The 13007-nt window shown below is 33.9% G+C and overlaps 1 protein-coding gene across 1 annotated transcript in view; it reads right to left on the bottom strand.

Moving 5' to 3' along the window:
* LOC149776174 (transformation/transcription domain-associated protein-like) overlaps window positions 1-13007 on the bottom strand; it is a 176703-nt gene that overhangs the window by 145201 nt on the left and 18495 nt on the right. Inside the window, exons 9-17 of the mRNA XM_089942483.1 lie at window positions 12861-12999; window positions 12122-12200; window positions 7782-7986; window positions 7105-7196; window positions 6136-6379; window positions 5290-5425; window positions 2787-2928; window positions 1980-2037; window positions 678-731 (exon numbers count right to left, since the gene is read on the bottom strand). Of these exons, the coding sequence (XP_089798609.1) occupies window positions 678-731; window positions 1980-2037; window positions 2787-2928; window positions 5290-5425; window positions 6136-6379; window positions 7105-7196; window positions 7782-7986; window positions 12122-12200; window positions 12861-12999 (1149 nt within the window). The remainder of the gene's footprint in view (window positions 1-677; window positions 732-1979; window positions 2038-2786; window positions 2929-5289; window positions 5426-6135; window positions 6380-7104; window positions 7197-7781; window positions 7987-12121; window positions 12201-12860; window positions 13000-13007) is intronic.

Genomic DNA, 13007 nt, shown 5'->3' with positions numbered 1-13007 from the left:
AATATTGTGACTTTGTCATTCATAACCATCCTGATGTCATAAGAAGTTATTGACTGTGTCATTCATAACCAACCTGATGTCTTTATAGAAAACCCCATGTCAATATACCACTGCTTCAGGATAAGTAATGACAACAAAATTTCTAAAGGATGCCATTTTCACTTAGGACTAACAAGATCTTGAAATGAATTTGTCTGTAAAGTTTCATGACAATTCTCCCATAGTTTAGGAGAAGTAACAAACTTGTGCTAGCAGATGGATGACAGCTGATGGATGACAGACCAGCTGCACAAGCTATTATGGTCGATCAAAAGTAATGCAAAATAAAAGTGTCAAAGAAACTCTTTTAAACTCAAGAAAATATCTCCATGTTCCTCATTAATATTTTGGGCATATGCACAGCTTGAAATTGCTGCAAGCGAGCTAGCATTTTGCTAGTCACAATTCTGAAATGCTAGTAAATCGAGGAAATATTTTAGCGAAGAATATTACAACTATTAAAAGCTACATAGTACTGAATATAAAGAGTGTTGCAAACTGATCTATGGCATTTGCAAACCTATACAAACAATTTTTAAAAAAGCATAATGTTATTTCTTTAATGAACGCTTGATTCAACTTGTATTTCTTGTATGACTGAAAATGTTATTCCATCAATTCAGATAAAAACAACTCACCTCTATTGTTGTTGCAAAAATTTCTTTAAATGTCATTGGACTCATCATGGTGAACTAAAAACAAAAATGATATCACTTGTGCAAGTCTTCCAGAAAATAAGGCTTGATTACTGGCGTCACATATATATTTTCATATATACATTCATGCTATTGAACATTTAACAGAATAGTCATAGAACTGAAAAGTTGCATTTATTGTGCTGTTAACTTTTTTAAAGATTTTAGCTCTGAGAATTTGTCAATGTTACTCTGAAACCATATGTAACCTGCCCTAGCAATCACGGCCATTCAAACACTGATGCAATCATTCTAACATAAACATTACCAACACTGATGCATTCATTCTAACATAAACATTACCAACACTGATGCATTCATTCTAACATAAACATTACCAACACTGATGCATTCATTCTAACATAAACATTACCAACACTGATGCAATCATTCTAACATAAACATTACCAACACTGATGCATTCATTCTAACATAAACATTACCAACACTGATGCATTCATTCTAACATAAACATTACCAACACTGATGCAATCATTCTAACATAAACATTACCAACACTGATGCATTCATTCTAACATAAACATTACCAACACTGATGCATTCATTCTAACATAAACATTACCAACACTGATGCATTCATTCTAACATAAACATTACCAACACTGATGCATTCATTCTAACATAAACACTACAAAGACTGATTCATTCATTCTAACATAAACATTACCAACACTGATGCAATCATTCTAACATAAACACTACAAAGACTGATTCATTCATTCTAACATAAACATTACCAACACTGATGCAATCATTCTAACATAAACATTACCAACACTGATGCATTCATTCTAACATAAACATTACCAACACTGATGCATTCATTCTAACATAAACATTACCAACACTGATGCATTCATTCTAACATAAACATTACCAACACTGATGCATTCATTCTAACATAAACACTGCCAAAAGTTTCTTCATAGTTCTTGTTAAGAACTGTTCCAGAATTACAAATGGGATTGGGCATCTATATGTTGATTTAATTTGGATTTGGAAGGGGTGAGGTATAAAATCCACAATGCTTTATGTGTCATGCTGACTAGTCAAATAGTATTTTTATTGGTAGTATAGTATTTGCAAACCTACTCTGTAAAAAAAAAACACATTTGCTTCAAAAACAGCCCCAATGAATTTTCTGGTTGATAACATCCCACACTGCAAATCCAAACATAAAACTCAATAAATTTAAGAAAAAAATTGAAATATTATAATGCTCACCACTCCTGCAAAATGTTCCAGAACCTCCTTTTCCTCTTTTGTTCTCACTGTCTGGACCCTTAAAATTAAAACTTGATAATATAGTTTTTTCCCTATGAACACATCTTTACTGAACTTCACTTATTGGAACTGATGGAATCATTTCCTACTTTCCTTTTTGTATCAAAGGAAATATACAGTGAGTCTAAAAGTCATCCATTTTATGCATACTCATTTATGTCTTCTGTTATTACATGAGACTGCGGTACATAAATGTATATGTACATGCATCAGTTAAGCCACACTGCATGCAAAAGAATTCCTGGGATCTGTTTGAAAAGAGAAGCTTTGTTATGTGCATATTCCCAAAAAATCCCAGATTATTGCATTCTACTGGTAATATACACCATTTTCAGCCACAAGCTTGATATAAGATAAAATAAGATAAGGTTGTTCGTAAAACATTGTAAACATAAAAGATCATATGTATCTTATGTGCCAAGTATACAGACACATCTATAACAATGGACTTTGCTATACATTTTTAAGAATGAAAATATCTAGCACATGATATAAAAAACAGTCCTGAAATAAAACTTGTATGGGTAGGTGGGTGGGTGGGTATAGGTAGGTAGGCAGGCAGGCATGACAAATTAATGACACCTCATTAAAAGGTTTTAAAAACTGTAAAAATGAAGAACTACACAAAACCTTTGAATATAAAGCCTTCCAAATAAATGTAAAGATAAAATACAAGATAAATTATAAAAGGTAAGGATGTTAAAATTCTGTAAATGGTATATACAATAAATGAAAGGCAGTACTTACACAGCTGGACGGACAAGGGCTTGTCCATTGGGTGACACATTTATGGTGTAAATATCCAATGCCTGAAGAGCATACTTCACCAGCCTGACATACACTAATGTTTCCTTTGGCAGGAACTGCTTGTTCTGCACTAACGATGCATCTGAAATGAAGACCATTTGTTAGCTTGTATGTTATACAGTAACTGTTACAATATAGTCAAACCTGCTCCAACAGTCACCTTTATATAATGGTCACCTGGTCAAAACATTAAATCTCATTTCACCATATAAAATTTCCTCTATAAAACTCATGTCTTAAATAGCTATCTGCTTTCTGCAGTCAATGCAAGATATTTTCTAATGCAGTCAGTGGCAAGATGTTTTCTAACACAGTCAATGGCAAGAAGTTTTCTAATGCAGTCAATGGCAAGATGTTTTCTAATGCAGTCAATGGCAAGATGTTTTCTAACACAATGGCAAGATGTTTTCTAACAGTCAATGGCAAGATGTTTTCTAATGCAGTCAATGGCAAGATGTTTTCTAATGCAGTCAATGGCCAGATGTTTTCTAATGCAGTCAATGGCAAGAAGTTTTCTAACACAGTCAATGGCAAGATGTTTTCTAATGCAGTTAATGACAATATGTTTTCTAATGCAGTTAATGACAATATGTTTTCTAATGCAGTCAATGGCAAGATGTTTTCTAACACGATCAATGGCAAGATGTTTTTTAACACAGTCAATGACATGATGTTTTCTAACTTAAAACCATGATTCCCTACTGCATTAAACAATCACTCAAGATTATTGACCATGAAAATAAAGCATTTGTTTTCCACTAAAAAAAGGCATTTTTTATGTTGTTGTTGTTTGGGGTTTAACGCCATTTCACATTACAAAACTGGCTAAAAATGGCATCCAGTATTGCTGATACAGGAAGAACCCAGGAAAACTCCAGCAAGAACTAACAACCCATGGGAAGCTACTGGCAGCTTTCTCATGAACCTACATGAACAAAGGTGAGACGGCAGTGACTGGAAAAGGCGAATGCTTTAGACCACTCAGACACCCAAGGCTCTGCATTGTTTACATAAAGACATGTTATGTGAATTGATGTGTAAACATGCTGCATTGTCCTTACTTTTACTGTACTTCAATCATTGTCAGTGAAAGTTGAAAGGTTTAAAATGGTTACTAACTAGAGTGTTATTTCAAGCATTTAATTAAAACTGCTTAAAATATTGATTTTAGGGGTAAAACATTTGTATAGCCCCCCCGCCCCCATTTTCAGGGGAGGGCGTTGTTTGCACTGATGACTATATTAACTGTATCCATCAGAAATGGTGAAATGAGAAATAATTATACATTAAATAAAATCTGACCCATTCAACAATTTACATAAGTGTTTACTGCACAATAATAGTTTGGGAATTATAATAATGTAAGCTTTTTCTACACATTGTTTTTATTCTGAATAAAACTGATTGAATTATTAGTAACAAAAACAAACACAACGACAATAGTATGTGTTTTGATATACTATATTTGTTCAAAAACCAAGTTTTATAGTTGAATCTTCATTCAGAGGTCACCTGTGTTCAGAGGACAGTTTGACCTTTTCCAATAGATGGCCGCCTAAGACAGGTCTGATAACATTTCTGAGAAAAAAAAGACAATATTACAGAATGTTCAAATGAAATTTCTTTCAGGGCACAAATACTGAAAGAAGGGTAAATGAAAACAAAGTCAACAGAAAAAAGGTTGACAATTGAGTGAAACATTTTAGGTGGAGACATTTTTTGAATAACTATGATTCCTCACTGCAGCTGATGAATAAAATCATACATATAAAGAATATGCACAAACAAGTGCAATACAACCAACTGGCACAGAATGATACAAAAGAAAGGAAACAAATTACCACTTAAGTGCAAACTACATTTAGTGGATGAATAACATGACAATGTGTATCAATAGCAGGTGAGTGTATGGACCATACTATTGATTGGGAAACTTTGTTGGTCACATTTGCACAGCTAAAAATCCAATGGAATCATCAATTGGGTCTGAAATCCTTGGTTGTAATCCATAAAAGTGTGGTAGTTGTAAAACAGGAACACTGAAGGAAAATAATTGGTTCTTTAAATTGTTGATTGTAATAGTGGGGTGGTCTTGGTAATGAGGTGGTCATTAGGTGTTTTTTATCTCATATATTACCATGTAAAGAATAATTAAATAGAGAACATTACAACAAACTAATTACACTAACACATATGAGACGCAACTCTTTCAAATGTCGAAGGCAGCGATTATTAATTTAAACATATCTGTGCAGAAATAATGACTGAAATAAACAAGTCAAAGATCACAGAGAATCTTTTCCTCAAAACTGATCTTCAAGATTCATAAACAATCCAAAGCCCTAAAACTCATCTTTCCAGATATTTTATGTTTTGGACAATGACTTCTATGTTTCACTTATAACACTATAAAACAACTACAGAAAATCATTCCTGTTATTACCTGTCCCTGCTGCCTTGCAGGATACAATTCCCCAAGTAATGGTCTTCACACCACAGACTAGTGTCTTTACCAGACTGCGGCAATCTGTCACAGAGTAGGTATTGTACTGGCTGGGCGTCACACCAAAACGGTTTTGCTAGAACATGGGAAAGAAACAATATAGAGCAAAAAAAAAGGTAAAACACATGATACTAAACAGGCCTTTGATATACAGTTTTACAATTTCTGGGGCAAGTTGATTTTAGAAGGGCAAAGATCCAGCATTGGACTAATACTAACTGCACTGGCAAGGAACATGAAAATTTGAATAGGCATGTATATTGAAGGTCTACATAGAGATAGAGAAAATTGGGATTTATTCCAAATAGAAGACTGAGTGATGGAAATTTTTTTTTTTAAATTATTATAAAATACTTTAAGTGGAGGATAAGTATAAATAGGACAAAGATTCAGTTTTAATAATGAAGTTGAAAAGTATAAAATTATGGAGGCCTAACAAATAAAATTTTCAAATAACTTTGAAGTGTTGCTAACTAACCAGAAATGTCAAATGCTAATACTCACTTGCTGATGTTTTACTTTACTGTTTATTTATTGTGATAAATATGACATAAAGGCTTAAAGTAAAGAAATGTAAGTCAAACCCACCATCTACTATCTAAAGAGTGTGTGTGTCTGAACAAGTGTGTGTGTGTGTGTGTGTGTGTGTGTGAACAAGAAGCAAGTGTTAAATTGAATACTGTAATAAAACTGCTCACTGAAACTCACTGTAATTATCTTGACCATTTCAACTGTTGATTTCTTTACATGCATTATTAACAAAAATACATTCAAAAAAACACTTACCTTTTCCTCCTTGCTTCTGATATCTGCACCAAGACTTTGTAGAGTCTTAGCATCTCCATTGCTGATATCTAGTGACATTTGTTTTTCTACACTGTTTGCAGTGGGTGTGCCAGGGTTCATTGATTGTATTGGTATTCCACTGGTGCCAGTGGCACTATTATTGCCATTGTTGCTAATACTGACCCCAATTGAATTGGGTCCTTTCAACTCTGGCACTTTACCCTCCTGACTTGGCTGTTTTTGGCTACAAGAAATAAAAATGAATTCACGTGAATGGACCTAACAACTGTCTACATCAGTACATAGCACTATTACGAGCCTCAGTCATATGAAATCTACAGTACAATGTTTCACTGCAATCGTCCTAAGATTTTGCTGGGAAAATGTTTGTGCAGAATGATTGGGAATGGGGTCTGGGTCAACTGTTGTAACAAAACATTGACTGATTGTATTTTCTGAAGTAAAACTTGACATCTGGACATATTCTATGCCATGGAGAAACCCTCAAAAGATCCCTAAAGAATTCTGGAAATATCAGCACTGTTTGCTTTGCATTTTCTGTTAATTTATGTTTTTAAAAGTATAAAACTCTGCATGATCAAAGAAGCAAATGTATGTAGATTTGAAACTAGATCTTAAATGAGCTGACAGCAAGAAGGTTTATAGTTGCTGGACTGAATATACATTTTGATTTGAGTTTAAGCCATCTAATAACAAGTAAAATAGGCCAGACAACTACACAGCTAATGAAGTCGAAGCCTTCATTATGTCATTACTTGTACGTGATGGGGTGTAACTGATGACCAATATGATTGTCAACAAAATATTTCTTCAGCAGGTATGGAGGCTAACCATTTGTAGACATGTTTATTTGGCAACAAGCTCATGATGGTGCTATTGGGTGTTGCAGTAGCTGCCTAGTGGGCATATTTCCCAGTACAGAAGGGTTGATAATAATCTCCAACTCACCATTTGGATAAGATCTGTGGAAGCTGTATTTTGGCAATGGTTTTGAACTTCAAGACAAATACCTCAAGCATTCGCATCAAGAGTTCTCTACCCTATTAGAAAAAGTACGTATTTTTAAAATGATTATAAATATTTTTATCAAACAAGGATGTCCCCCAGCAAAGTGCCTGAGAAACTGACCTAAACTCAAAACAAACTGAATAAAGAAACATTTATACAGACACTCTATGCCACAACAACATCTTATAGGCGGGGCATAATTCATTATGTATAATAATAGATCAATATCAAAGACACTCTTTAAAGATTTGTAGTCAATCTATTCCTGCATTCATTAAAGTTAGCAAAAACATTTATTTGTTATCAGACAAAATGCAACTTATATAAAAAACATTATTGTCTAAATTCATTGTATTAGTGTTTATTATTACCAAAATTAGCTACATATGCAGAAATGATATGCATGCACTAACATACTTGTACTCAATGTGAAAAGATTGCACAAAAATAGTAAAAAATTTCTTCTTTCAAGTTTTCACTTTAGTTTCCCTTTGTCAGGGCTTAATATCATTCTCATCGGGTGAAAATATCAAAATGATGACTGCATCGTTCAATTTTAACTGATGTCATTTTAGTAGTAACCAGGTCCTAGTCCTTCACAAAACTACACAACTTACATTTCCATTTTCCTGTTCACTTTTCTGTCGAATGCAGTCAACAAGGTTCAATAACAGCTTGCAAGACATGGTCTGTATGCTACTAGGCAGAGATTCATCATGGACATTTCGCGAGAATAACGTCACAGCCAAGGACAGATCATTCATTGGAAGTGCTTGTCGCACATGGTGGACAAGATCAGCTAAAGTACTGTAGGCTAAAGGTCTGAAACAATAAAGAAATCACTAAAACATTAGGTTGGTTCTCATTTAATTTTTTTTCAAACATTTTAAACCAAGTTTAGAAACTCTGACTTTTTTTATTTTCTCTGTAAATGTATTCAACAACAACCAATATTCAATATACAGAATGAGAACAAAGTACAATTGTTAACTGTACAAAATTTCAGCATAAAAAAAATCAAAACACTTTATTTGTCCCTATAACATATTCACATGTTAACATGGCTCAGAGGTTGCATCCTAAAATTAATTATACACATGTCCTCCTGCAAAGAATATGCAAAAATGTTCATCAAAAAATGTTTTAAAATACTGTAACTGCAACAACAACAAAACAAATAACCTGACCTTTGAACACCTCTCAAGAACCCCAAGAGAAGGTCCTAAAATTATACCCTCCCCTGCAGACTGTTACCGCATTAGCAACATATATACCAATTTGTGTGAATTTCCATCCAGTGGTTCAGAAATGAGAATATTCCCTTCTAAAGCATGCAGATAACAATGTAATCTTTCATCAGTGAGTGAATAAACTCTTTTCATTGTCAAGAATAATCCTAGTTTACCTAATCTAGGTAAGATCATCAACAAATACTGGAATCTTTTGCAATTATTTTGTAATATAAGTATTAAATCACTTCACAAGCAAATACTTGCTTAAATATGAACCAAGAATCTTAAAGATTTCCTTGTTTGTTCTAAATTTATTATCCCTTTACCTCATAGAGCAAAGTTACCCTGTGCAATGCGCTATAAACAGAACACCTGTTACCTATTCAATTCCATACACATATGCCTGCCTGTTAAATTTTAAGCAATGTAGTGTATGTTAGGTTTAACAAACATTTTAACCATTTTCGATTTTTGGTAAACATCTATTATGTGTGGAAAAATTTAAGTGTAAAGTTCGATTGTTATAGCTGTGTAATTATTTTTCACGGAAGAATTTTTTATGTGCTTTAAAATCTTGAGAGAACTCATTCACCGTCAAGTCAGTGAAGCTGCTTGACCAACCATAGCTGCCATTTCTCATACTCAAAATTTACAAGTTTTTTGTCTACATCACAAAATCATATGAATTTGATAATTTATAAAAACTAATTGCTGCCTACATCAGTATCAGAGCCTTTTTACCTAAGTTATTCAAGCTTTCATAGTTGTGATTCTAATCATGAAAACTTTGTACGTACTGAATGAAATCCGCGACCTCCATTTTGGTGAGTGGAGATTATGGCCCAGTTACTTTAAATAGCAGATTTCAACCAGAGCATAAACAGTGACCACATGATCTGACGTAATTGTCATTCGCAGAAATGAATGTAGTATCTAATAGGGGTTTTCCCCAAAGGTGGTGCTACAAAAACCCATTTAAAATGGCTTATGTTTACAGCAGGCATCAAAAGGAGCTTCCATGTGAATGGAGTAGAGGCGTCAAAAGGGGCTTGCATGAGGTAAAGGGTTATAGGAACTATTTACCAACTAAAAGCAATTAATACAGATGTTCACAATCTTCCTTTTATTAATGAAAATGCTTATTTCAGTAGAAGTGTGCATGTGCATGTGCTTTTAGCATAGCTTTAAGATTTTTAGTTACATTGCTACGATGTCTGCAGTGTGACAGTTTACAGTGATGTCTAGCACTGGGGCATCATGCTGCAGACATGTCCCACCCTGTCACATTATCCTGATACCAGGCCGACCTGTCCTAACACTAACCTCTTAATGCTGAGCACCAAGCGAGGCAGCTGTTAGTACCAATATTATAAGTCAATGGTATGACTTGCCCAGGGTTCAAACCCACGACCTCCTGCATCAAAGGCAGAAGCTTCAACCACTCATGCCAGTAGAGCCATCACAGTAGAAGTAACAAATGCAAACATAATTTTTCTGATAGCCTGTAAAAAGTGTGGCATACAATATGTCCAACAATCTCCCCATCAAGGATCTAAACTCATAAACATAGATTTGATATATAAAAGTTTAGTGATCCATCTATTTTATCCTGTGCTGCCACATACTTTAATAATGACAGCTTATAAGTAACAAGATTTTTCATGTATGCCAGTTGCTTTGTTTCTCTTTGTTTAATGCAACATTTCAGCAAATTACAGACTATGCATGGCATCCAGGTGTGGTAAAAACCTGGGAAGACCATGAGTAGAACCACCAGCAAGCTTTCTCACATTTACGTTCTTAATGATCCAGTCTTATGTATCTTAAAATTATATTTATGCGTTCAATATGCTGTATAAAACTGCATCAAGAACATGTCTATACAATTCATGCCATGATGCCATTTTGCTAATAACATTGATCCTTCAGAAACCAAAGGGGTTTAACAATGCAAACAATTATATGAATTCATGCCAAAGAAGTTACAAAGTGAAACTGATCACTGAATTTACACCTTAGTGTCAGCTACTTTAAACAATTCCAACTCTTTTAACTCCCTCACAGAAATTTAGAGTAAAACACGACAATTTTTGTAAGAATTAAATACAAGAAATTGCCACTATAACATGCTTTGTTATAAAATAAATTCTGGTATGAGTTGGTCAGATTAAATCTTCCACTATTTCTACTGAGCGCCCTGATCATAATCGCTGCTCCAAAGTATTAGTAACAATGATAAAAAGAAATAATTAAAGCAAGAAATCTGTTACATATATCATTAAATCAATATCTGTCTGAAGTAATCTGATATTTGCTAGAAGCAAACTATTTTCAGTGATCATAAAGAATATTCCCTGATCTTTCCCTAAGAGAACAAATCAGTTATAAATAATTACTGCTCCTGAAAATTACATCCACAAGCTGTAACTGTGCTTTGTTATTTCTAATAATCCTGTAGCTGTGATTAGTTTTTTTTTTATGTAAAATTTGGGTAGAAATATATTCAATAATGACAAGCTAAATAATATTCTGTGATCTGTAATATGTAGAACAAACGAAGTGGGTGTCAAATTACTTTCGCTAATGTCAGCCTATGCTCTCTAGGACTGGAGGAAGAAAGAACATTTTTAAGCTAGGAAAGTGTAGTAAAACAAGATGAATAATAATTCTGTGTGTTAAAATGCTATTGCAGGACATTCATGTACGATGAACATTTATTCTATATTTATATGCTTAAATTCATCACTATCTGGAACACCTAAAAGTCTTCAGTATTCATTATCTGCACCACATGACACTTGTTGACAATTCTGAAAGCAAAGTTTTTTAAGTTACTTTTATACATGATTTGACAAAATATTATTTTTTTCACTCTTCTAAAGCCCTTTAACAAAATACAGTTTAAAAAAAACAAGTAATTGTGGTTAAACTAACATTAATGTCTATATCCCCTCAACAAACATTAATGTCTATATCCCCTCAACAAACATTAAAGTCTATATCCCCTCAACAAACATTAATGTCTACATCCCCTCAACAAACATTAAACTAACATTAATGTCTATATCCCCTCAACAAACATAAATGTCTATATCCCTTCAACAAACATTAAACTAACATTAATGTCACAACCAACATTAATAGATTATTCATTGGCTAAGACTGCCCCAACATAAAACAACATGGCATATTACATGATGCCTTTATTGCTGACCTATTCACTGTGTTATAATGAGATTTATCTGTACCCAATTAAGCTGCCTAATTATGACGTGTAGGTAGCATTCTTAACAACACAAGACAATAAAAGCTTCATCATAATGCTATCTAAAGTTTTCCAATTACCTTAATGACTCGTGTGTTGTCCATCCTAATCCAATTACCTTAATGACTCGTGTGTTGTCCATCCTATTCCAATTACCTTAATGACTAGTGTGTTGTCCATCCTAATCCAATTACCTTAATGACTAGTGTGTTGTCCATCCTAATCCAATTACCTTAATGAATAGTGTGTTGTCCATCCTAATCCAATTACCTTAATGACTCATGTGTTGTCCATCCTAATCCAATTACCTTAATGACTCGCGTGTTGTCCATCCTAATCCAATTACCTTAATGACTTGTGTGTTGTCCATCCTAATCCAATTACCTTAATGACTCGTGTGTTGTCCATCCTAATCCAATTACCTTAATGACTCGTGTGTTGTCCATCCTAATCCAATTACCTTAATGACTCGTGTGTTGTCCATCCTAATCCAATTAGAATGTTCTCATCAAACAGCTTGTCTATACAGCGTACAAATTCTGAAAGGAGAAACAAATATCTCATGAAGTGTATAGTTAAATGGTCAGAGATGAAAAAAGCCTCATCCAGCCATGCAAAGAATGTTGAAAACTCTGCCAGGAGAGTGAGTAGCCACTTATCAAAATTTTACATCAATTATATTTTAAAAATCCATATTTTGTGGGCAATGCCTGGGCAAATAGGCAACCAAAGGATTTGTCCAGCTCTGGAAAGTAATCTCTCCCCATCCTTTTAGAGCCAAAACTGATAAAACAAACAATTTTCTTTTATTAGCTAAAACCAAAATACCTTATCATATGTTCCTGTGATAGATAAGTTTGTTCTTACATATGAGTCAATACCAATGCCTTTCATAGAACATCATGACCATTGTTAGAAGACTGAAACTTTCCTGAATTTATGTGATTAATCTGTACGCAAACCACCTATCATTGCTGAATTTATCTTTTACATTTCCTATCAAGTCAAGAATGGAAAATGTGCCACCTGTCATTTGGAAAAGAACAATCAACATGATGCTTTTCTGTCAGATGACATATCTGACAGGAGACAATAAATTTTTACCTTCATTCAATAACGGCTAATTTTTCTATCTTGTTATATTAAGAGTAATATTAAAAAAGAAAATTTAAATGAAATGCTTCAAAGCATGTCCATACTGTTCCGTAAGTCTGTAGCTAGAATGTGCTTTGCTGCAATCAGAAGTTCCTTTCTAAGATGCGCCACTTCCTGTGGACAGAGGGACAACAATCCCAGCAGGCCTTGCACAAGCTGCTGTGAGTAATTCTGTACTTGTTCCTGTGAAG

Source organism: Sinohyriopsis cumingii, chromosome 18 (genome assembly GCF_028554795.1).
Source record: "Sinohyriopsis cumingii isolate HCF-2022 chromosome 18, ASM2855479v2, whole genome shotgun sequence".
Classification (NCBI taxonomy): domain Eukaryota; kingdom Metazoa; phylum Mollusca; class Bivalvia; order Unionida; family Unionidae; genus Sinohyriopsis; species Sinohyriopsis cumingii.
This window is presented reverse-complemented; position numbering and strand designations above follow the sequence as displayed.